This window comes from Bemisia tabaci, chromosome 2 (genome assembly GCF_918797505.1).
Source record: "Bemisia tabaci chromosome 2, PGI_BMITA_v3".
In the NCBI taxonomy this organism is placed as follows: Eukaryota; Metazoa; Arthropoda; class Insecta; order Hemiptera; family Aleyrodidae; genus Bemisia; species Bemisia tabaci.
Window position 1 is genome coordinate 11,723,477 of NC_092794.1, and position 24,666 is coordinate 11,748,142.

General features: G+C 41.6%; 3 protein-coding genes across 10 annotated transcripts in view; 1 reads left to right on the forward strand and 2 right to left on the reverse strand.

Moving 5' to 3' along the window:
- LOC109033668 (dystrophin, isoforms A/C/F/G/H) overlaps positions 1–24,666 on the forward strand; it is a 151,286-nt gene that overhangs the window by 58,705 nt on the left and 67,915 nt on the right. The gene's annotated exons all lie outside the window — the stretch shown is intronic.
- LOC109033669 (facilitated trehalose transporter Tret1) lies at positions 4,074–9,392 on the reverse strand. The gene is made up of 6 exons (XM_072296513.1): positions 9,127–9,392; positions 8,399–8,607; positions 6,668–7,135; positions 5,666–6,029; positions 5,402–5,405; positions 4,074–4,825 (listed from the first exon to the last, which is right to left on the reverse strand). Exons 2-6 carry the CDS (start codon positions 8,451–8,453, stop codon positions 4,328–4,330), a joined length of 1,389 nt encoding a protein of 462 aa, XP_072152614.1. The 5' UTR covers positions 8,454–8,607; positions 9,127–9,392; the 3' UTR covers positions 4,074–4,327.
- Positions 11,574–23,303, reverse strand: LOC109033671 (facilitated trehalose transporter Tret1). Of its 5 annotated transcripts, none has more exons than XM_019046382.2 (6): positions 23,067–23,303; positions 20,200–20,403; positions 16,391–16,598; positions 14,491–15,177; positions 13,314–13,600; positions 11,574–12,462 (listed from the first exon to the last, which is right to left on the reverse strand). In XM_019046382.2, exons 3-6 carry the CDS (start codon positions 16,443–16,445, stop codon positions 12,124–12,126), a joined length of 1,368 nt encoding a protein of 455 aa, XP_018901927.2. In that variant the 5' UTR covers positions 16,446–16,598; positions 20,200–20,403; positions 23,067–23,303; the 3' UTR covers positions 11,574–12,123. The 5 variants fall into 5 exon arrangements, with proteins under 5 accessions (XP_018901927.2, XP_072152800.1, XP_018901929.2 ...); XM_072296699.1 differs by having other exon boundaries at positions 20,239–20,408; XM_019046384.2 differs by having other exon boundaries at positions 20,200–20,408.

Genomic DNA, 24,666 nt, shown 5'->3' on the forward strand with positions numbered 1-24,666 from the left:
CCAGCCAAGCTGTTACGACGGTCATTAGGAGTTAGTGACAACTGGAATCAAAAGATTGACAAGCTGAGATGCACTTGCACAATGTCAGTAATTAACTCTTGTCTTCAACTTCTGGCCATTTATCATTTAGAGTCACTTTGAAAAAAATGGTTTTCTTGCTTCATTGATTGAAGTCAATCTGTATCGATAAAGGAACCGACTGATCACCAATCAGGGCAAAATATTAGTAAATATTTTCACATCCTTTCACGTAAAAGTAAGCAGAACCAGACACGTCAAAAACTTTCAAATGTTATTGACAATTGAGAAAAAGCCAGTTGTCCCCAGTTGTCAATTCTAAACTTTCCGATATATTGTAAACACTCAAATTCTACTTCAGCCAATCGGTCGTCGCAACGTTAATTTCAGTGTATTTTTCGATAAAGTAATACTTCAATGAACCGAATTTTTATTGATCATTTTGAAATTGCCGTGTATTTAAGGCGGTAAAAGTCTTTTAGGGATAGAAATTTCAATTTTTCAGACGTATCACAGTTTGTTCCCGATGTACGTTTGGTGTTGAGTTGATTTTGGTTTTTTTGCAACCGGAAGCTCGAATTCTCCTGATTCTAATTTTAATCAATCATTCTGTTGTGGTAAGGAGAACGCCGTATGAGCCTTACGTTACATTATCTCCTTCAATAAAAAACGAATCCACTAGGAAAATTCGGAATATTATCCGGACAATCTTGTTTACAATTTTATTCAAAACATTTGAGAATTACAATATAAAGAAGAATAACTCTCCGCCGAAGTAAACATGTTATCCAAGGAAATTTGGCAACTCTCGAATGTTGGTACGGTGAATTTGATTTTGACTTTTGGAAACATGATCAACGCTTCATTCGTGAAATCCTGATGAAGAAACTTACCTTGCGTTGATTTAATTTTTACCCTATTCAGTGTCGATTCTGTCGTTTCTATTCTCGTGCGACTACGGGAAAATCACGTGGAAATAGTAGAAACGCTTACCATTCATATCTGGACCATCCTGTGGGGAAGTTCAAGATGAACGATGACACAGGTTCTTCATACTCTAACACACAATTCACAGCACAAGTTCACGGTTCGCTTAAACAATAGGAAGCACCTGAGCTCAAGGGCAGGTTTTCGCTGATTAAATTGAAATAACGAGCCCAGGTCAGGAAGCTATTTCCGAACTTGGAGAATCGCGGATGGTGTTAGCTGCGATCGGCGAGGTAATGACCACTGCTATTCACTTGTGCCACAAGAATTTGGAAAGTAATCCTTGGATGACCCGCCACCATCCGGAATAATGAGTATTTTGTCAATCCAGTTAGGTCGGGGTCATCGCTCTTCGATTTGCACAGATTTTACCTTTTTTCATTACTCAGTCCTCGGCACTGCATTCGATTTTGCCGATGGGCACCATCTCGGAACTGTGTTCGCAGCGACGTCCAGTCGAAAAATCTAATCGTGTCAATCATGATAAACCGGAAAAAAATTCTAGCCGTGGAAGCCGTACTCACGGGCTATATAGGCATACTGTCCACGTTCCGGGCTCAGAGGCTGAAAGTTCCGGGCGTAGAACCCGGAGCAATCTGAACTACGGTTTCAGCACCCGGAACTTCCAGCTTCTGAGCCCGGAACGGACGGTATGTCTACTTAGCCCGTGACGATTTTTTCCCAGTGTACTCTTTACTCGCCGGCATGTAAAAGTGCATCAATCTAGGTGGAGATATACAGAGAGGAAACTCAACACTAAATTTTGATTAATACAAGAAGTAATTCAGTTACGTTTGATCAGCCTTAAGTGTATTTATCAATAATGTTGCTCAGGAGTTGATCTCTAAACTTCTCGTTGTGTGAATCGCTTTTCAAGGAAAATTTTGAAGAGGAAATATAATATTTGGTACTTTAATTGGACTGCATTTTGTAATTAGGAACTATAATCTTTGGCTTAGTTTAGGAACAACGCAAGTACCATTAGTTTCCCTATGCTCGTAAGTGTTTTTACGGAAGAACCAGAAACTGTAGTTCCCAATTATTGCTAAATGCAGTCCAATTTATACCCTGTGCATTAGCCCAATGTGCCCCCCTCTAGTGCTTAACGTGTTCAAAATATCGGTAATAGTTGTAAAGTCCCACTTTAAATGACCAATGTTTTTGACAATGTTTCACGTTTTTGGACAAAATTAACTGTTGGAAATTATTATTGGCGGGTACTTTTTTTATAGAACAAACTGTATATTGGACGTATTGAAGCAGATTCTGCTGTGAAAGGCAGTATTATTTGGATATTAAGTCAATTGGAATTTTTAAAGAGAACATTTTCGCTTAGCACAAAAATGTTTTGGCGCTGCGACGGTTAAATGGTGTAAATTAGACAAAGATGCCTCAGCCTCATATCAGTCAACTACGTAGGTTGGTGCAGAGCAATTGGTCATTGCAACTCGATTCGATTGAAACGGTAGTTGTTGAGCAGGAAGTATTGCTGAAATAATGCTCGCATTGCAGAGAGGTAGTCAATTTTCTGTCCTCGTTCCACGAGGCTTCACTTCACGTCTCCGGCGCGGCGGCGCTTGGGATCATTTTGAATGAACTCTTAAACACACCTAAAAACTGAGCATTGCAGATTGTATATCCGCATCCAAATATCACATTAAATACAATTCCCAATCGAAAGTTTTCAATTTCAAATTTTTATTGAGAAATTAGTGTTTTTCGCATTCGTCTGTTCGAAAATCAACATTAAAGAGAAACGTACGCATTTATATAATTATGAATGTGTAGAAACGTTAGTAAAAAATGTCAAATATTTATCGAAGACTAACAAAAATTTTAGGCACATACATGATTATACGATAATTACGAAGTTCTTCTGGTGGCCTGGCAATCGATCTAACGAAGTAAAACAAAAATTGAACTTGTAACCTTTTCAACTTGATCAGATATAGTTGCCATGGCAAAGGGTTGTCTGGCAGGTTGACAACACTGTTTTTTTCTCATTCGAATGTGTGTAAAACAATCTTTCCTCACCTAAGATCGACTTTTTTAAAGGGTTTAAATGGAGGAAAGACAGTGTTGCCAACTTGCAAAATCGCCACTAGAAATAACCAGAATCAGCTGAACAGCACTACTTGTTGTCTAACTTCCTCCCATGCTCTGACTTCATAACAGAAAACTTACGGACATACCGCTTCGGAAATTCTTCTGCATAACTTCTGGACTCCAAAGAATATATTCGCAAAAGTTTTAAGTCTTAATACTGCTTGGTTCTCCGTCAAAAAGAAGGAACCTGGAAAAAAATTAGGCAACGTTTCATGCGGTTTATTTGCTTCTCTGACGTAAGAGCGTATCTCAATTTCCACGAGAGCCGCGTTTTCCGTGTAACTTTAAGCTTTCCGGAGCTCATGTGGGAACTGAAATACGCCCTTACGCCAGAGAAGCGACGAAAATCTGTTCAGTGGGTCAGTTGCTCTGGTCTCAGAATCGTGTTCTGATGCTTGATTCTTGTCGATCAGCTACAAATATTCAGATCTGTCGAAACAACATCTTTCTACGTTCAATATCAACCGAGATATCGCGCTTTGAAAAATTCGGTTTATGACGTCATCCACCGCGGTAGTGACACCCTTGGTTCCTTCCACCTTGCTTTCATCCGAGTTACACGTTGAGTAACCAGAGCAAATGTGTATTTCCCTGACTGATGAAAGCAAGGTGGAAGAAACCAAGGGTGTCATTCCCGCGGTGGATGACGTCAGAAACCGAATTTTTCAAAGCGCGATATCTCGGATAATATTGAACTTAGAAAGTTGTTTGGACACATCAGAGCTTCCATTTTCCGGAGTTAATTCCGAATTTCGGAAGTTTTCAGATTATTGGAACTTTTCCCGGAATCTCAAAATTCCTTCAGCTATTTTCGGAATTTTATGGTTTTCGGTCACCTTACGACTATTTGATCAAATGTGAAGAATTCTTGATAAAATTAGACATTCGGACTGTCCGGAACTTTTCCCGAATTTGAAAATCGGAACTTTTTCGCAAATTTGGGAATTGGAATGAATCCAGGAAACTCGGAATCTTTGTTAAAATAAAATGGCAGCACTGAGCAGATCTTATTATTTTCAATTAATCTGAAAGAATCAAGCATAAAGACATGATTATGTAACCAGCGCAACTGACCCATTAATTGGACGTATCTCTCCCAAACGGAACTATGTGCATTGTGACGTGAGCCCTGTTATGCATATATTCCTATGGGTCTCAGGGCTCATGTCGTAATGCACATAATTCCGTTTAGCAGAAATACGTCCAATTTCGACGACTACCGGCTCAGAATCCTATGGATCTCCGCGAGGGTCTTGCCCTTGGTCTCGACGAGGTAGAAGACGCAGAAGAGCATGTTGGCGAAGCTGGCCAGAGCGAAAACGAGGTACATCAAGTAGAAGCCGGCCACCTGGGCCCCGAGGAGGTAGATCTTGGTCGTGGCGAAGGAGCTGACGCCGAGGAAGATGGTGGCGACGGCGGAGGCCTGGCTCTTGACGGACGTCGGGAAGAGCTCGCAGTGGAGGGTGTGCGGGACCTGGCCGGCGCCGATGGCGTAGAACACCGCGTAGAGCATGAGCCCCACGTGCGGGACGTAGTCGAAGTGGGAGGCGAGGTCGCGGGTGGCGGGCCGCTCGTAGAAGAAGTAGAAGACGGCCGAGACGAGGAGGATGACGGTGAGGGCCGAGGTCGAGAGGATCATGAGCGGGCGACGTCCGCAGCCGTCGACCAGGCTCATCCCGATGAGGGCGAAGATGACGCAGAGCCAGGAGAAGACCTGCAACAGTCCAGAAATCAAGCACACCAATGAAGGAAACTAGGATGTACTCCTCCTCCCCCCCCCCTCCCGCGGGATGATTCAGGGTGTCTCTACAAGTCCGGAATTTCCGGAAAGTCCGGAAATAGTACTGACTTTTTGAGGGCGGTCCGGAAATACTGAAAAAGTACGGAAATTTCGCAAGAAGGTCCGGAATTTTTGTAATTTTTGTCGTAATTTAAGGGAGAAATTAACATTTTTGAAATTTTTTGAATTTCTTCAAATACTGAATTCTTTTATGTTGAAGAGGTACTAAATTTCTTGGGAATATACTGAAAAAGTACACTGGAGAAAAAACACATTGGATCTACAGTCCAGCCTCTTGAAAACATTGACAAGAAAAAGGTCTCTTGATTCAATCAGATTTAAGCTTAAATCAAAAGGAAATCCGCTCAAATTAAGAGGCTTGGTTCTTGATTTAAGCTTAAATCTGATTGAATCAAGAGTATTTTTTCTTGTCGATGTTTTTAAGAGTCTGGACTCTAGATCCAACGTGTTTTTTTCCCCCAGTGTACTGTAAAAGTACTGATTTTTGGCCAGCCTGTTTCAGTAGACTCCCTACTGACTATTGAAATTGATAGACAAAGCTTTAGGCTTTTTAGGTGTGTGTGTGTGGTGGGGGGGGGGGGGTCTAGCAGTGGATGACGGTCGGATACGGAGATGGAGGGGGGGGGGAAGGTTGAAAAATTGGGGAAAAATGGGTGACGGAATTTATGGACGGCCCCTAAGTTATTACGAGTTGTCCTCCCTCTCTGATAACCTCATCGTTTCCAAGAATTTGCTTTCTTTAACGGTGCTCACCATGACTGTGAGCGCTGGATCCCACGGGCGGCCGGGAGGGTGGTGGAGGCGTAGCCGTAGATGCAGGAGATGCCGCCGGCCCGCTCGAGGACGCCCGTGACGAGGACCATGAGGAGGGCGCGGCGGTTGGCGCGGGTGCCCACGAGGCGAGAGAACGGGTAGCCCGCGGAGGTGCCGATCTCGTTGCGGGCTTCGAGGACTTTGGCCCGCATCGCGGAGAGCTCCTCGGAGGTGAGGGTCGGGCGGTTGGGGTCGCGGAGGTCGGCCAGGGCGTCGCCCGCGGCCTCGTCGTCGCCGCGCATCAGGAAGAAGTACGGCGACTCGACGATGAAGAAGCTCAGCACCAGCTCCACCAGCGGGATCCCTGAAACACACGGTTCATTCAGTTCAAAGAGGAAACAAGAGCAGCAATTTGAATTGCGGGACGAGTGGCACCCCCTACTTTTACGAGTCGTCTCTGATTGGTTGATCCGCCTGGTGTCCCTTTTCTGGGACCCCTATGGAAAATAACACGGGGTTCACTTTTCATCGAAAATATCTCGAAAACAAGGAAAAAATTTTGCGTAGGAAATTTCAGAAATCAACCCTCCAGATTTTTCTGAAGAGATTGATGGTGACACTTTTTCTCAAAAACGTCGAATAGTTCGACCTGGAATTTTTTTTATCTTGAAATATGACTTTTGGCGTCATGAATAACCCATCAATCTCTTCAAAGAAAACTGGAAAATTAATTTCTGAAATATCCGACCTATTTTCTCCTTGTTTTCGAGATATTTCAGATGAAAAATGAACTCAGTGTTTTTTTTTTCCACAGGGACTCCAGAAAGTGGGCACTAGCCGGATAAGGCAGTTAGAACACTCTCACTCGGAAATTGAGCATTGTATGCATGGCTGTTATGACTTCTCTCTTTCTCTTCTTCTTACTTTCTACGGTCTCATTTTCCCCTATCTAGCGCCCAAAGCGCTATTATAGTGAACAGAAGTCTAACGAGATTATCTTACCGAGAAGAACCAAGTTAAGAGCCTGGAAGGAGACGAAGGGTCCGAGCGTCATGCTGGTGAGGGTGCCGGCGAGGGACATGAGGGCGCAGACGCCGCAGAGGGCGCCGCGTATGGCGGGGCCGGCGATCTCGCCGACGTAGAGGGTGGCCGCGGTGAAGGCGACGCCCTTGCCGACGCCGGCGAGGAGGCGGGCGAGGTAGAGGTGGACGGGGGCGGAGGCGGCGAGGGCGAGGACGGCGGCGAGGATGTAGACGAGAGCGGCCGCCCGGAGGACGAAGATGCGGCCGCAGCGGTCCATGAGCCAGCCGGCCGGGAGCGGGCTCAGCAGGTTCCCCACGTCGATGAACGCCACCGTCCAGCTCACCGCCTCCGGGCTCATGGCGATCGGGATCTCGCCGGCAGCTAGCTTCGGAAGCACCGCCGAGGCCCAGCCCAGCCAGGCCCCGGACGCGTACACAGTCAGGAACGCTGCAACAACGGCAAATATGAGGTAGAGCAGGGTGTGTACTAGTCTGGATCTTTCGGAAATAGTACTGATTTGTTAAGGGCGAGTTCGGAGGTACTGAAGAAGTTCAAAAATTCTGCCAAAAGGTCCGGAATTTTGTAGGGTGTGCACTAGTTCGGAACTTTCGGAAATAGTACTGATTTGTCAAGGGCGGTTCGGAAGTACTGAAAAAGTGCGGAAATTCTGCCAAAAGGTCCGGAATTTCGTCCTTCATACCACGCGTGTTTTTTCATAACGCCTGTAAAGTATGCAATCCCCACCACGTTGACTCCTAAAGTAGTGTTCGCCTGAAAGATCGCGATTGTGCAGTCAGTTTATCCTCACACGAACTTTTGTGTGTACGTCATTTTTATCGCATTTCCAGCGAGAATTTCAAATTGTCGAAATTTTTCGAATGTCGTCAAATGGAGGTATTGAAAAAGTACTGATTTTTGGCCAGCCTGTTTCAGTAGACATCCAGGCGGAGGCCAGCATGTCGAATATCGGAATTTTGAGTCCGTCGGGCGGATATAGATGATAGATGACATTGGTGAAATGGCGGCGTGTGATTGGTCGGTCATGTTTTATCGCTGCTCTGTCGGGTAGAATTGACGACTTTTTGGGAACTCAAGAAGTGCCTTTAGCTATAATCGGCAATTTTACCCGACATAAGGCATGACAAAGCAGCGATGAGATCTAGTCGACCAATCAAACTCCGCCATTTCATCTATGCCATCTACTTGTATTTCCGTCCGACAAACACAACATTTCAATGATTGGCTTGCAGGTCAAATAAGTCTACAGAGACTGCATCTTAGACTGCGAAAGAGGATCGTTTGACGTCAGTATAGCATTGAAGGTTAACGCAAGACACAAGATGGCAGAGCTTCTGTTGCAATCTAAAAGTGCGCAAACTTATTTGGCGGGGACTCTAATTGGACTGCATTTTGAAAGTTGGAACTACAATATCTGGCTCAGTTTAAGAGCGATGTATGCACCATTAGTTTCCCTTTGCACATGAGTGTTTTTACAGATAGGGCTAGAATTTTATTTCCTTAGTGCAAAATATAGTCCAATTCAGGATTAAGTGTTTTGATTTCTCGAAAAATGACCCACCGCAAAATCCGTAATCAAAATTTGAAGTCCTGGTGCTATTTAATTCCATTATGCTTAAATCAGAATACTGCGTTTCGACGTTGTGCTCTTTCAGATTATGAATTAATTAGTATTTCCATTGATGGTATTACCTGTCACAGAGCATAGGAGTTGTTTAAAAATATGTTTCCCCTCAAAATTGACCATTTTTTCTGCAACTGTGGAAGAAGGTTGAAAAGTCGATAAGTGCTCTCTGAAACTGAGTATGCGATTTCAGTTAGGGTCTCTGTCGTCCACTGGTTGTCGCTCCACGCTCAAATGTCGAGAAACGTAGTGAAGGTCCTCCATCAACAAACTCGATCTAAAAATCATTGAGATAAAAAACGAAAACAAAAAATGACGCTGTCGATGTGACAAACCAGTCAGTAATAATAATCTCTCTCCTCAATATTCTTTGTATAGTCTGATGTGAAAAAAAGGTCTAGCGACGATGAAAATTGTGGTTCGCGACTTACATGTACATATTTCATGCTTTATGTTTCAATGTTGGTCTCAATTTATTCCCGTGTACTTTCAGGCCTTTTTTTACCTTTGATTACCTTTGTTTGTTTGTTGTAGCATACCTTGTTTTTTTCTCGGCTGTTTGAAGAATATAATATGTGATATTCATATCACTAGGTGTGTCACATACCAATGAATCAAGCAGAAGTCAGCTTGATTCAAACTGTATAATTCCTAACTCAAGAGAAATCTTTTTGTCGGCAAATTCTAGAATATTTCTGCTGCAATTAGGTCACTTTTTCAGATGCTTTTCTTTCGGTGTCGAAGTAAAGCTTCTATTAGTAGGTTTTTGCTTGAAAAATATGTGTATAAACCTTACCTATCGAGATCTACGATGGAACTTAATCCTTTTTTCGAATATCACCATCACTCAATCGTTACGAGTTCAAATTTCAAGACCGAAATCACGCATTAGATCTTGTCGGATTTTTGGATTTTAGAAACTAGAAACTCGCATGATGTTAGTGAACGGTATCGAGTTTAGAACTGCATAGCGAGGAAACAATGGCGTAGTTACAGCAAAAAATACGAAAAGAAAAAAATTAAAAATTTATGCGAACATTATCTTCGAAGGCCAAGGTGAAACCCCTCTATTCTTACGTTCAAATCAGACGGACCGACGAAATTTCGTCTAACTTGATTGTTTCATCGCTCATCACTGTCCAAACTCTCGTGAAGGGGTTTCGACGTGAGATTTTGACAAAAAAGTTTTTATCATTAGATAGAACGCGAAATTAAAGAGTTTGAAGGTGCTTTTTGAAAAAGTACAATTTCCATCGTACCTTGTTTCGTGGTTTATGCGTAGAGAGGGCACTATCAGTGTCGTGGCGTGGCGTATAAACCCATGAAAAAGGATGGATAAACAGTTTGTTCGCAACGAACACCTTGTGAATCGATTCTTTACCATAGCGTGAAATGGGTAAATATTGATAATGGATCATTTTTACGCGTCGCCACTGGGCACTATCCCATTTGCGGTCGCTGATGAGATTTTGCAACTATGGGTGTGTCTCAGTGTCAATTAGAAGTGTTGATCAGACATATTTGCCTTCTAAGATGTTCTAGTTTATGAAGTTGTTCTCCTGCACATTTCGTGCTACAGTCACTTACTAAAGTTGTGTGAATTTTCATTGGAGCAGTAGCGCCGGAGAGTTTTACTATCCTAGCAGCACTCGATAGGCATGTCCTTTTCTCCATAGGATTATTCATATGTGATGTCTGGTGGCTCGATCGGAGAGCAAAATATCGCATCCATTAGATAAGAAAATTTCGCAACATATACTGCGTTTTCCCTTATCACTACGAAATAATAACAAGCGATTACTCAAGATTAAATGTGTAGGAAGAAGTAATCAAAATTTTAGAATATTTTCTATAGAATATATGGACAATAGACTTTTCTTCCAAGTTTTTGTTTTTCACTTATTTCAGTGCCAGAGCCCTCATTTATAATTTTATGATTAATGTATAATAGGTAGTCCAAATACGATGAAAAATATGTTGATTTTTTCTGCCTCGTCATTGATATAAGGAAATGAATTTCAAGAAAGTGACAGCTGTAGACTAATAACCTCTCTAAAGAGATATTTGTCAAAGGAAAAGCTAAGATTTGTTCACCTTGAAAAAATATTCATTTATTAAAATTCTATCAATACAATATAAGAAAATATATCCGCTACAATCGAAATCAGTCTTCAAGGTACACTAAAATTATGAATTTGACCTGAGTATTTACATTGCAAAGCTCCTTTTACTTTCCCCTTTAATACCGACTGTGAAATGATTTTATTGAACGATCTTAATTAAAAGAACCTACCTACTCTGCTCATACTTCTTGTATGCTCTTATCTGAGGGGCACCGTGAGGCCAGTTCCTCTAATTTTTCCTGACAGTCGTTAGAATAACTTAGTAACTACAATAAATGAGAAGCAATCATCGGAAGTTGGTCTCTGGAAATTGGCAGTCTCTTCGGAACTCCTTCATCACTATGTAAAAAATACGAAGGAGTGAGGGCCAGAGGGCATTGCGAACGTTTCAAAGATTTACTTGACAGCTTCTTTTTTATACAAATCTACACAACGAAATTTTCAGCAAATTTTCGACAGATTCCGAAGAAAATTCACAGAAAATTCCTAAAGGATATGCAACCACTCTTGAGTAAATGAACAATGTGTAGTTTCCCTCAGGAAAGAACTTAACTCCCTCCTAACCCGAACCCTTCGCAAATTGCATATCAACCGGGAGAATCTTGGGCATTTCTATAACTGAAGATTTCTTTGATTTTTCCTCAGATTTCATAACAAAATTAAATGAAAATCGCACAGGTACATTTTTGTTAAATAAATTGACTGTTTAGTCAATTTGGCAACCTTGGATTGGAGCTACGTTCCTTCGTCCAGGAGACGACGATTGTCACGTGAAACTTCGCAAAATGGGCCTCTGGACAGGGTATGAATTGGACGTATTTATGCTAAAAGGAACTATGTTACACGCAAACCCTATGCACATAGTTCTTTTTATCATAAATACGTCCAATTAAAGCACAATGCCACGTGTTTTGTCTGCAAAATTTCACAAGGAAAACAAATCATACAACGGGAAGTCTGAAAATCAACTCCTGACCAAGATTTACGTGTTTTCTATTAACAATCTTTAAATGGCAAAACTACAATCGACGTCATATGTTTAATCAATCTTCCATTCGATCCATGTTTAAATGCCTTGTTAATGTCTCGTCAGAAGTCGATTTCAAAATTCCCGTGTGAAAATTATTTTCTCTGTAAGATTTTGAAGAGAAAATATGTGACGTTTTCTTCTCACTTCAGACCTTATCTAGTGGCCAATCTGACGTATTTCTGCCAAACGGAACTATATGCATTATGACATGAGGCCTTTTAAGCAAATATTCTTATGGGTCTCGGGGCTCATGTCTTAGTGCACATAGTTCCGTTTGGCAGAAATACGTCCAATTGTACTTTAATCGAGTTTTTTTGGCTCACGAACTGTCACCTAGTGTCACCTCTTCAGATGAGGTGTTTCTGAGGAAAGGATGACCATAAACTCGTCCTTAATACACGATTCCGTGTACGTTTGCGCGCACGAGGGCGCATCTGCTTGAGTCCCAGAAAGCGTGAAGTTAAGAGGCGGATCCAGCTATTTGGCAACACCGGATTTCCTTCATTTAATCCCATGCTTAAGAATCGATTCTTGTCGGAGCACTTGGCCTCTCCAAGAATCGATACATTTCCATAGGTTTAAATGGAGAAAAAAGACAGTTTTGCCAATTTGCTGCATCCGCCAATGGTGGAGTTTTACTTTACTTTTTGAGGAAATGCTGGATCTCCTCGAGCGTCTTGCCCTTGGTCTCGAAGACGTAGAAGGCGGTGAAGACCATGCTGAGGAAGTTGCTGAGGGCGAAGATGAGGTACATGAAGTAGACGCCGAGGCCGCGGTCGACGGCGAAGTAGACCTTGTTGACGATGAAGGAGGAGATGGCCAAGGCCATGGTCATGAGTGCCGAGGCCTGGCCTTTGACGCTCGTCGGGAACAGCTCGCTCTGGAGGGTGTGCGGGATCTGCCCGACGCCGACCGGGTAGAACACCCCGAAGAGCACCACGCCCACGTGGGGAACGAACATGAACTGCGAGACGTCCACCTGAAACAGACCACAGGACTCTTAACCACAAAAACTCAAACATCTAAAGCTAAACTGGAGACGAAAGTCAAAACACACCTTTAATTTTACCAAAGATTCCGGGGTTCCCGGAATTCATTCCGATTTCGAAAAGTTCCGAGAAAAATTCCGATTTTTTCAAAAGTTCCGGCGAAAAAATCACAAATACGCCTGGATTTAGTCCCGAAGATCGTTAAATTAGATAAAAGTAATCGGTCAAAATGACGAAAAATCCCAAAATTCCGTGAAAATTCCGAAGAATTCCAAAAGCAGGAATTTCGAAGATACCGGAAAAAGTTCCGATTATTTGAGAAGTTTTAAACTTCGGATCAATTCCGAGAAATGGCAACACTGGAATATACGATGATTAGCGTTTTCCGGTCAAATTCCTACAACTCCGAGAGTTATCATCATACATTTGGACCATATTCTGTACTAAGGAACTGTGATTTCCGGCTCATCTTTGATTTTCTGGTGTATTTCCTGATGCTCCCGGATAATGAGCGTGTTGCTTTTCCTGGAGCCAAAAGAAGAGTCGTCTCTTCTTGAAAGTGGCTCAAAAATCACGATGAGCGTAGCGGAAAAGTCTGAATATGGGAAAAACTCAACCGTTTAGTTTCAAAAGGACGTGGCGTAATTACACAGAGTGCAAGTTAACATTGGGGTATGCATTGGGCGGCGGTCTAAAAATCAAGGATATCCTCGTACTCAGGTTTCTTAGCAGTTTCATTTTAAACATGAAATTTACAAAATTTCAGACACCTGCAAATTATCCACTCAACACAAAGCCCGATGTAGAAACGATCGGTTTACTTAGCGCTACGCATTTTTACCTCGGTCTTCTGGTAGAAGTAGTAGTAGACGGCAGAGACGCCGGTCACGAGGGTGAGGCCCACGCAGGAGATGAGGTGGAGGGGTTTGCGCCCGAAACGGTCGACGAGGGAGAGGGCGACCAGCCCGAAGACGACCATTATCCAGGAGAACACCATGACGGAGATCTTGCCTTGCCAGAAGGAGTCACCCGGCAGGGTCGTCGAAGCGTACGCCAGGATGCAGCTGATCCCGCCGGAACGTTGTAGGAACCCTTGCACTAGGATGATGATCAAACCTCTTCGGTTACCTTGAAAAGAACAAGAGAAAAGAGAAATATTTTAACCTGCGCTCATGTCATTTTTTCTGATTGTCACCAAAAAGACGGCTTAACTGATTTTTTTCCCAGGGTCCGTCTTCGAAAAATAGGAGTAGAGTGGACTGATATCAAGCTGCTCAATAAATCATAGCACTCTGAGGTCAAGGTTGAGGACTAGGTTTTGGAAATGTTGTCATCGTTGAAAATTGAAATCTAACATTAAACCAGTTAATTATAGAATCTCAGATTATCGGGGTTTAAACACGGCTCGGAAGCCGAGAATAGCGAGGGCACTGATAGTGACCTGGAAAAATGATGATTTGTAAGTAATCTGAGGAAATCAGGGAGTCTGAAACAAAATTACACAGAAAAAAATATTCTGTAACTAACAAGAAGTTCTCATCAAATTCCCTTTTGAGACAACCAGGATCCTTGTTGCCTCAATGCAATTCTTGTCTTGACAATCAGATGGGACAACAAAGATTCCAGTTGTTTCGAGAGAGCATTCGATGAGAAGTTTCTAAAGGTGTAGTAGAAAATTTTTCTACGTGTACAGGGAATCGAGTAAACCTATTCTTCTTTGTAACGATTTACGACCTCTTAAATACGAAACAATAAATGAAACCCACAATCACATTTGGGCGATAGAAAAAATGTAAAAATATTTTTACGGAATTTAGTCAACGTTGTCAGTTGGATTTATATAGCTCCTAGTGTCGTTTCAGCTGATTGGTGCTAACTGAAGACATCACCGCGCAAATAACCTTCAAATCTCGGGACTTGTTATTCGTTCATCGGTAAATCGTGTGCTTTTTTTCTAGTCGTAGGAATATCAGATAAACAAATGAAACTTAAAACCTATTTTAGTTTGTTATCCGTACCTTTCTCGGTGAACAAGTCAAGGATGCTCTTCTGGCCGCTCATATCCTCGGCGACCTTCCTCTTGACGAGGGCGAACTCTGCCTCATTGGCGGCGCCCTTGGACTGGTCGCGGACCCGGGCGAAGGCCTCGCCGGCGGCGGCGGGGTCGTCGCGGATGAGGTGGTAGTACGGCGACTCGACGATGAAGAGCGTGAGGAAGAGCCCGACGACCGGGCAGACGGCCGTGATGACGTTGAGCGTCGTGAAGGAGACGTAGGGCCCGACGGTCATGCTCACGACGGTGCCGCCCATGAGCATGACGATGAAGACGCCGGAGAGGGCGCCACGGATCTTGGCGCCGGCGATCTCGGCGACGTAGAGGGTGGCCGCCGTGAAGCCGACGCCCTTCCCGATGCCGGCGAGGAGTCGGGCGAGGAAGAGGTGGTAGGGCGCGGAGGCGGCCAAGACGAGTGCGGAGGCGGCGACGAAGGCGATCATGGCCAGACGGAGGGTGAGGAGGCGGCCGTAGCGGTCCATGAGGTAGCCGGTCGGGATGGGGCTGAGGAGGTTCCCGAAGTCCATGAGCGCCACCGTCCAGGTCAGGTCGTCCGTCGTCATCGGGATGGGGATCTCGCCGCCGCGGAACTTAGGCAGCACCGCCGACATCCATCCCAGCCAGATCCCTGAGAGCAGGAGGGTCAGGAACGCTGCCGAATACAAGTCAATTCTATTAGGGGCCGTCCCTAAATTGGACGTATTTCTGTCAAACGGAACTATGTGAATTATGACGTGAGCCCTGTTATGCACATATTCTAATTGGTCTCAGGGCTCATGTCTTTATGCACATAGTTCCGTTTGATAGAAATACGTCCAATTACGTATTGCTACGTTTGCGGTTTTTTTGACATCCCCCAACTCATTCCCTGTAACGCTCCGTAACGCTGTGGTAGATCTCCCGTAAAAGGTATTAAAAGAACTCGTATATTGAAAATATAGCACAAGAGGAGAAAAAGCTAGTCTTGCGAAGTTTTTTGTTTAGGGTCTTTAATTGGTTACATATCGACGGTGAAACTACCAAACCACGTATCTCGGTTTGCGACGTCGCAGACTTCCTGTCATACTTTATTTTTTAAATGAAAAACTACTTAACATCCAGTCTTGAAAATTTCTGTGATTTTTCCTCTTTGTGCGGAGAAAATTCCGTGAAAATTTCAAGGAATGATATTGATTTGGTCTACTTCAAAAAAATAAAATGTGAGCGTAGATTTTTAAACACCGCAAACGAGATACGTGGTTTGGTAGTTTCACCGTCGATATCCAGGAGTTTAACATACTGTCCTGGAAAAGTGTTGATCAAAATGGGAGCAATACCCCTATTTGAATTCCTGGCACGCCTCAAATATCAGAAATGCACAAATGAGGCCTTATATGTAACAATGGCGGATGTGAAAAATTACCTTTTCGAAACACGCTTAAAAAACTGTTTTGTTCACACAAAAATTTAATGTTTGGTTCTGGCATAATGTACAGATCTCGAAGATCACATCTCAAGTATTTTCTCAAAATTTTCTCGATGCCAAAACAGTTTTTTGAATGTGTTTCGAAAAGATAATTTTTCACATCCGCCATTGTTACATATAAGTTATCAAATATATATGTCTGAGATTGAATTTACTTCAATTAATTATTCTTCTTTAGGCCTTTTAAACCATTTGATCTCCATTTAAAATGCTTACTACATTGAAATGGAGCGGCAAGAGTGCTTTCATTCACTCATTTTTAGCTTTTCATCATCAACCGCATAATAAAACACGAAGCAATTATTGAACCTGCAATTTTTGGCTTATTCCCAGTATTGAATAGTGATGTATCAAGTACAGGTCCCCAACTTTCTAAAATTGTGATTTGTAAATTTTTTACCTGTGATCGACGAAACGATCTGGTTGAAAATGTGTCTTGGAATACAACGAGGCATCTTGACTTTGTAAAATTAACAGTTTTTCTCCGAAGTCCCCAGTCAAGATTCCACCATTCAGTTTCCCATCAACTCAGAGCTGTGTTCTCCATTCAGTGGGGATCCTCCACCGATTTCAAATTTTGACAGAAGGGTCTGAGACTCAAAGGTCACCTGTAGGCATAATAAAATAATTTATGATACTATAACCAAGTTCGCCCTTCGTTTCTCTCAGAAACAGCGTAAAAACCAAGATTATTCCAAGAAAAAACCAAGATATTCATAAGAAACCAAAATTAGGACTTTCGATTGAATCTTAGCATATGGAACGTTTAAATTGGATTGGATGGTTGTAAGTCGTACCAAAATTCCACATTTTCGCTATGACTACTTAATCTTCTGTCATATTTATGACGATCTTGTTCACCAAGACAGTCACGCGAGGAGAATTTTCTCGATCGCGGGTGGACGGTGTACACTCTGACAGGCGCAATATAGGCAATTTGTACATCGGAATGTAAATGTAACAGTGTGACGTTTGTGGTATATCTACAACATTGAAGGCGCTAAATCAGGTCCGCGTGGGTCTGTGGGCGCGCCATTTATTGCCCGCAATAATTTGAATTTTCGGCGTCAGCGATCTGAAATTGTGAGAAGTGCATTCTTCTCGCTGAAAAATCTACAAGTGCTTTAAATGTATTAGGTATTGCTTGCATAATATTTATATTATGCTTGATATTCATATAAATAATTACAGCTGCGCTTATGTTTTGTTAATATTATCCAGACTGCCTTTTTTTGGTACAGTTACCTGATATTTTTCTCCTTTTTTTCCCTTTTTCTTTTGTTTTTCAAAATTACCTTTACTGCGGAAATTTTTCTATGGACCGCTGGTGAAAACGTACACTGAAAAATTTTCTGCACCCCTATCAAGACTAACCGTTGCATTCTACTTTTCGCATTTATACCGTGCCCCCTCATATGTCATTAGGTACTTGGACGTATTTATGCTGAATGGAACTATGTGCGAGTGGAAATATGGGGTGTGCTCGTTACTTGAGGGCCATAAGAATGAATGGGGATTTTAAAGCGCCAGTGACGTCAGCGGTAACGAAGCCATCTCCGTTGTCGTTCTTGCTCGTCTTTAACTCATGAGCCCTGTCCACAACGCTCTTTTCACATGTCCACGGCTCACGAGTTAGCGCTCAGTTCCTTTTGACTTAATGTCAAATCTCGCTTTTCCATTTTGCTCAAAAGGAACTATATCCACTTTTACATTGTCTCTTATACAGCTCACCGCGAGCACATAGTTCCTTTGAGCATAAAAACGTCCACTTCACGATCGATGAATGCCATAATCGGCATAACTTTGGCCTCGTTTCATCATCTCCGTGGACTGTGGATAGTGTAACTTCCTCCCTGCCTCTGGATCGAGAATACCAAATACGAGAGGCGCACGGTATATGAGAGTGGAGGGGGGGGGGGGGGGGGGCTTCAACTAATGCAATTAACCAGGAGCAATTGGAGTCATACCGCTCACAAATGAAAATAGAGGGAGCTCAACTCGGAAATGATGATTCGACACCGGGCGACGCGTCCATGAAGGTCGTACGTGAAGCGATGATGATGGGCCCGACAGACACGGAGTCGGTTTTGAGTGCGGTGCGAGTCCCGCATGGCACATGGCATCGGTCCGGACCCCGGGGTCCGCGACAACCCCGGTGCATTCCGATCTGTTCAAGGTCGAGGTGACACATCGCCCGAGGCATTGTGCCGCATCTATAGGGGCGAGAAGGGTTTATGATGCGCTGCGTATCGGTGCATCGATCGCTGCCGACTTTCTCACGATTCAAGTGATCAAACCGCATTGAAGAAAATAATCAAAGCACTTTGTTTTTTAATAAGTGATAAAAACGTGAGCCAAAGATGCGTAATTTTTTTACAATTTTATTTTTCAGGTGCTAATGCACTTCAGGAACTCAGTCCCATCTTTAGAGCATCACCTAAAAATACATTGCTAAGTTATATTTTAGAAAAATATAATCCACTTAAAAAAGAAAAGACAAGCAGCTGGTAAATAAAATAAAATCGTAAAGAAAGTAAGCATCTTAGGCTCACGTTTTTATCACTTATCTATAGATGCAACATGTTGCTGAAAAACTTTTTAAACTCCGTATTTTACTTATAAAAAAAAAAAAAAAAACAGTAAAAACTTTGATGTAAAGAAGACTTCCTGGGAACCAAAATTATTCCTCTCGAAAGAGTTATTTTTTTTTGGTAGACGATATTTTTTGAGTGGAAATTTTTCTCTTTCTAATTCAAATGTTCGTTTTTTAATTTCAAATGGTTTATTTTCTTTTTAATTCAAATTATTTGATTCTTTAAAGATAATTGAAATCGACTATGTCACTTCTCTTTGACTGGGAGAAGAAAGTACTTCACTCAACAAAATGTTTACCAAGCAAAAAACAAGAAAAGTTTTTTTTTTTTTTTTTGATCCAAAACTATGTTTGGGCCAAAAAACGTTTTCACATCGAAAATGTTAGTACAATTTAGAAGACGTATTTTAACAATCTTTTATTGATCTCTACCTTTTTTTTTGCCCAAAATTACTTGACCAACCGCGGATTTTGGCGGTTAAGTCTTACTCGAACTTGCCGTCAAGAAACGAACTAATCAATGAACGCATTGTTTGCGCTACAGCAGTGAATAAATAACGATCAGGAAGCAATCCGCTTATCATTAGAAACGTCAGTGTTAACGCTCGCAACTGGTGAACTTCTAGCCATTTTAGAGATGACCTCATGAAGCTGTCAAGTATTACGCACTGAGGAGGTTTAGGTGGTCCCGGAGGCTACTATACTCGGGGTTAGGTGGGCTAATTCTAAATCATGTTCATGATTGTTTTTTCAAAAATCGTGAATTTTACATAGGAGATAATATCTTTAGCTAGATACTGTCAGATATTCGATGTATATTGATAACGTTGAATTGAAGGTCTAAAGTGGAACAGATCTTATTGGGGGCGCTCACACCCCACAGGTACAATATTTTTAAAATTTACAAGAAATCGTATTTTTTTGGAGGGAAACAGGGCACAGAGAGCTGTAAATTTCCTACACTTGTAGATAGGGGTTTGCCATGGGGGCGTCTTGTAAATCAAAGAAGACGGGGAGGGGTGTGTAGATTTGCACAAGTAAATTACAAAGAGTGAGGCGACGAGACAAAAATGGGGAAAATTAGTAACAAACTTTAACAGAAATATTGAACAGCGAAATAATTTTCAACTACATTATTCACAAGTGAATCCCCAAATTGAGTTCTAATTGTATCTTCGCAATGCAGGGAGAGCATATTGTCGCAACCCCTGCCTCCAGCCTATATCAAACAACATTTCTTTCGACCTGAGTAAGTTGAAAACTGTTGTAAACATCCTTACTTTTGATTCGGTCCGTAAGCCCAATGCAGTTGAAAGCCTTTGCTTTTTTTACAATCGGTTTACGAGCTTTTCCCAAGAAAACGATGTTACCATGGTAACGGCTGTCAGCACACACGTACAAACAAACGTCAAAATTAAACTTTAAAACTGCGCGCGAACCAAACTCTTCAACGAGGAAATGTGTCGAACCTGATATTTGTAAACAAACACTGATTGATAGTGACGCACAATGCAACTACAGCTTTCTGTTATCAATCCGACGCACAAAAATCACCAATTTCATATTTTTTATATGATTTTTTGTGTGGAAATACTTGTAACTTGAGCAACACTCACGTGAACGCGGAGACTTTTCTAAATGTCGCGTCGCTTTACCTGCGGAGGAGGATGGACTGGAGAGGATACCCATCCGGTCTTCAGCCCAAACGACCCGTTGGACTCGCGTTAGAGGCGCCAGTGATAATACCGATGCATCAATGCGTGTACCGTCCGCCGCTCAATGGATCGAGTTAATGGGGGAGGTGGGACAAAATTTGGAAACTGCACTGAAAAAAAAATCTCGGTGTATTTACTAAGAAAAGGGTAAAATTATTTAGAATTCAGGGTTCTATCTGATCCCAGTTTTTTCTTGGTAAAATTACCATTTATGGAATTGGGAATTTTACCGAGAAGTCTCGGTAAAATCATTGAAATTTCTCGGTAATTTTACTGGACCTTGGTAAAAACGCCAATAATTTTTATCGGCTGTGGTAGAATTACCGAGATAAAATGGCAAAGTTACCAGGAATTGATTACCAATAAAAGTGGTATTCTTACCTGAAAAAAACAGTAAAAATACCGGTTTTTAGGTAAGCTTACCAGTCTGTCTTGGTAAAATTACCAATAATTTGTAAAAAAAAGTGAGATGGTAAAGGTACCAACGGACCTTGGTGAAAACGCCGATAATTTTTTTTCAGTGTGTTAAAGCTCATAACTCCGTTTCTGCAAAACTTTGAGGTCTTAAAAGTGATTCCGTTGGTTTCCACGTAAAATTTTCATCTAAGAGTATCCCTTAAAATTTAAAATGTGACGAATTAACCATCAAAATTTGCAGTTTTACTAAAAAATTTCATGTCCGACATCTCTAATTGACTCGATCCACCGTGCGCCGTTCGCAGCTCCATCGGCGTCGCCAGCTTGTTCTGGCATGCTAAGGAAAAAGGCCGTATAAACTTTCCGACGTTGCCTAATTTCTTCTGATAAAATACGAGTTTTTAAGGAGACTTGTATTTATTTTTCTCTCGATTTTTCATAGACTTTTATTTGTATTTTAATCTACAGTACCTGAAATTTTCGAGGAAAAATATTCATAGATTTCCTAAAGAATGGTTGTTTTCTTAAGAGACATTTGGCAACGTCCGTATGTTCATACGGCGTTTTTCCTCAGCACGGCAGTGTTGAGATCAACACCCGCATCCTCTCATAAAAGAACTCGGTTCTTAAAACGGAATATGTGTATTTGGGGATTGACTCCACAAGACATGAGAATACAAGTACTCAAGGGCTAACTTCGTGATGCGCGTGTATGTTTTCTGTCTATGATGGGTTAAAGAATGCTCGTAAATATATTCGATGTGGCCATCGGGGTAACCTTTTATTTACTATCCTCCGCACTCCGCAGGCTGGTGTTGTTGTCTTTCTCAACTGCGGATGACAGCTTGGAAGAACTGGTGCCTCTCTTTGATATTGTGTGGCATATGGCAAATAAGGCGGTACGAGAAATGGAATACTGCAGTGCTAAGGAAGAACGCCGCATGAACATTCGAGAGTTGCCAAATTTTCTCTAATAAATTGTTTATTTTTGAGCAGAGCTGCGAATATTTTCTCTCAAAATTTTCAGAAAATTTAGATTTAATTACGAAAATAATTATCCAAAAAATTGAACGGAAAATATCCACGAGTTTTCCTAAAGATTCGTATTTAATTAAAGGAATTTTGGCAACTGCCAAAGGTTCATGCGGCGTTTTTCTTTAGCACGGCAGAATAAATGTGACAATTTAGGCGCGACGAGTAGAGACTTCTTTAGTATCTCGGTTATAGTGAACTTTTAATTTCAGGGAATCAAAATTTCTTTGGGCAAAGATATTGCTCTCGCTCTCTACTAAGCTTCGGATTAAGAAGTATCCCCAACAAGCCCATCACATGTATACTTTGGAGAGTACTGTCTCTAAATTGATCTCTAATTGATTTACAGTTCTAGGCCTTTCGTGAAGCGCCCACTCAGATCAAATATGACCTAGAGGATTATATATTTTCCAGCGAAAAATGAATATCCTTTACACAAATACTGTATATCTCGGCAAAAATATCGATCGAAGTTTGTTTAGGACTAATACAAAATCTGAATATCAACATCCTTATCACGTCTCGAACTGTTTTAACATCTCGTTTGTTTACATCGGGTCCTATGGTTTCCATGAAAGTCTGAAACTCACAGACCAAGCAGAAAGAGGCACAGTTTTTCGTCATTAAAAGAACCGAGATACTATTTTACTAATTTGCTCTCTATCTAGCCGTACTCTGTGTAAAACACCTCAAATCGGCGGAAGCAAGTTATACTCAAATTGGTCACTGCTTGAGCTTAAAAAAATGGTGTTTTACTTTGAATTTTGATGAGATAACGTGTAAGAGAATCAGGTTCTTAGTAGTTGAACATCGCAACACGCAATGTTTCCGAAAAGTTTTCATTTACTCAGATACATTTCGGGTGACATTTTCATCCGTAAAATTAACACTTTCTTGTTTTATAATTTTAGTTTTAATCTTGCAGTTGATGATTTAGCTGTTTTTATGATTTTTATTTTAATTTTCTGATGGTGAGCCTCGTCCCTCCGAAATTCATTCTAGTGAATGAAGGAATTTCCGTAAACATTGTGTGTTACAAAGTACATACATACCTAATCCTATTACTTCCAATTACAAACAAAATCCGAGTTGACATGACATTAAACATCCGTTGTAGTGCTTAATTTAGTTTCCCCTCCAGTGATTAATTGGGCCACATTTTGCAGTTAGGAGCTTTTTCTACGTTATTTGTAAAAGCACCTATCTGCATAGGGTAACATCAGGTAACTTTGTTTCTAAAATGAGGCATAAAAAGTAGTTCCGCATTGCAAAATGCAGTCTAATTGTTATGCGTGTGGTTTTAACGGAGATGCACAAACCTGAATGTGGCGTGATCCAATGCACTTTTCCCGCAGCACTGCACCGCGTATTACACGATTTTTGGATGTAATTTGAGGAACGATGTGATGATGACGGAGTTTGAAGATATATTTGAATACCTTATCTTCTCTAAAATTTCGATAAAGAAGCGTGCCCGACTGTTGTGAGTCTTTGAACCTTGCTCGCGATTAAATTCGACGATTACATTCATTCGGAGGCAGTGGCGCGGCGTGCTGTGCGATATATCGATTGATCTGTCATTTAGACCTATGAAAAAGGATCGATAGACAGGATGTTCGCTACGAATACCTTTAGAATCGACTCTTTACCATAGCTTCAACTGGGGAAACATCGATAATCGATCATTCACGCCACGCCACTGTTAAATTCGACGATTACATTCATTCGGAGGTGTTATATTGCTTTGTCACACGGCGCTATGCAGTGATCGTTTCGTTTATCAGCGGGTTTAGCTTTAGCCCTGTGAAATCCTCCCGCTGCTTCACTTGAAAATTATGTCTTTTTTCCCCGTTTAGAAGCTCTCTTAATTGAGGCGTTGGGTGTACTGCCTTGCTAAGGAAGAACGCCGTATGAACATTCGAGAGTTGCCAAATCAGGGTGTCTAGCATTAGGAAAAACTGGAAAATATCAGGAATTTTGGCCGGTCAGGAAAATATCAGGAAAATCGGAAAAATCGGACGTTTTATCAGGAATTTTTCTTTCGCGAATCTCCTCAGCGGAGAAGTCTTACTGCTTTTTGTCTACCGTGTCAGGAGTCGTTGAAAAATCAGGATAACATCAGGAATTTTCAAAATGAAAAAATCAGGAATTTTTTATATAATATCAGAAAAATATCAGGATTTTTAAAAATTAAAAAATACTAGACACCCTGCAAATTGTCTCCGATAGAATGTTAATTTTTAAGGAGCGTTACTTATATTTTTCCCTTAAATTTTTAGAAATTGTAGATTGCTTTGCGAATGAAATTCGGTGAAAAATTGTGAGGAAAATTTCCACAAGTTTTCCAGGAAATTATCGGAAAATTCCAAGAAAAATTCCCGCTAGTTTTCCTGAAGAAATTTAATGAAAAAAACGAACGGTGACTACCAAATTCGCAATCGGAGGAATGCATTTTCTTAGTCATTGTTTTTTTGCGCTGAATTTTACGTAAACTGTAATAAATTCAACACAAAATGTGTGTTGGGTCCTAAATTAACCAAATGTAACACAAGAGCACAAATATTTTAGTACTCGTCCCATCGTTAGTCATCGTTAGTCCCATCGCACATATTTTTAGTGCCTCGTTCGTACTGTATGGTATTCTGTCCGGACCCGCGCCGAAACCATAGCGCGAAATGTTGTTTCACGCCGAGGAAAAAAACGCCTGCAATTTTACCCGCTGCATCCAGCAAAACGCGTGCCCTCGGAGGCGATGATCCAATCGTATGCTGCTATTTTGCATTATAAAATTACCTCTACTTTTCCTCACAACTGAAAGTATTAATATTCGATCTTAATACCTAGCAACCTTGAATTGCAGTGTAAGCTGGACGGACGCAAGCTTCTTTGAAATGTTTCACCATCACAAAGCATGCCCTC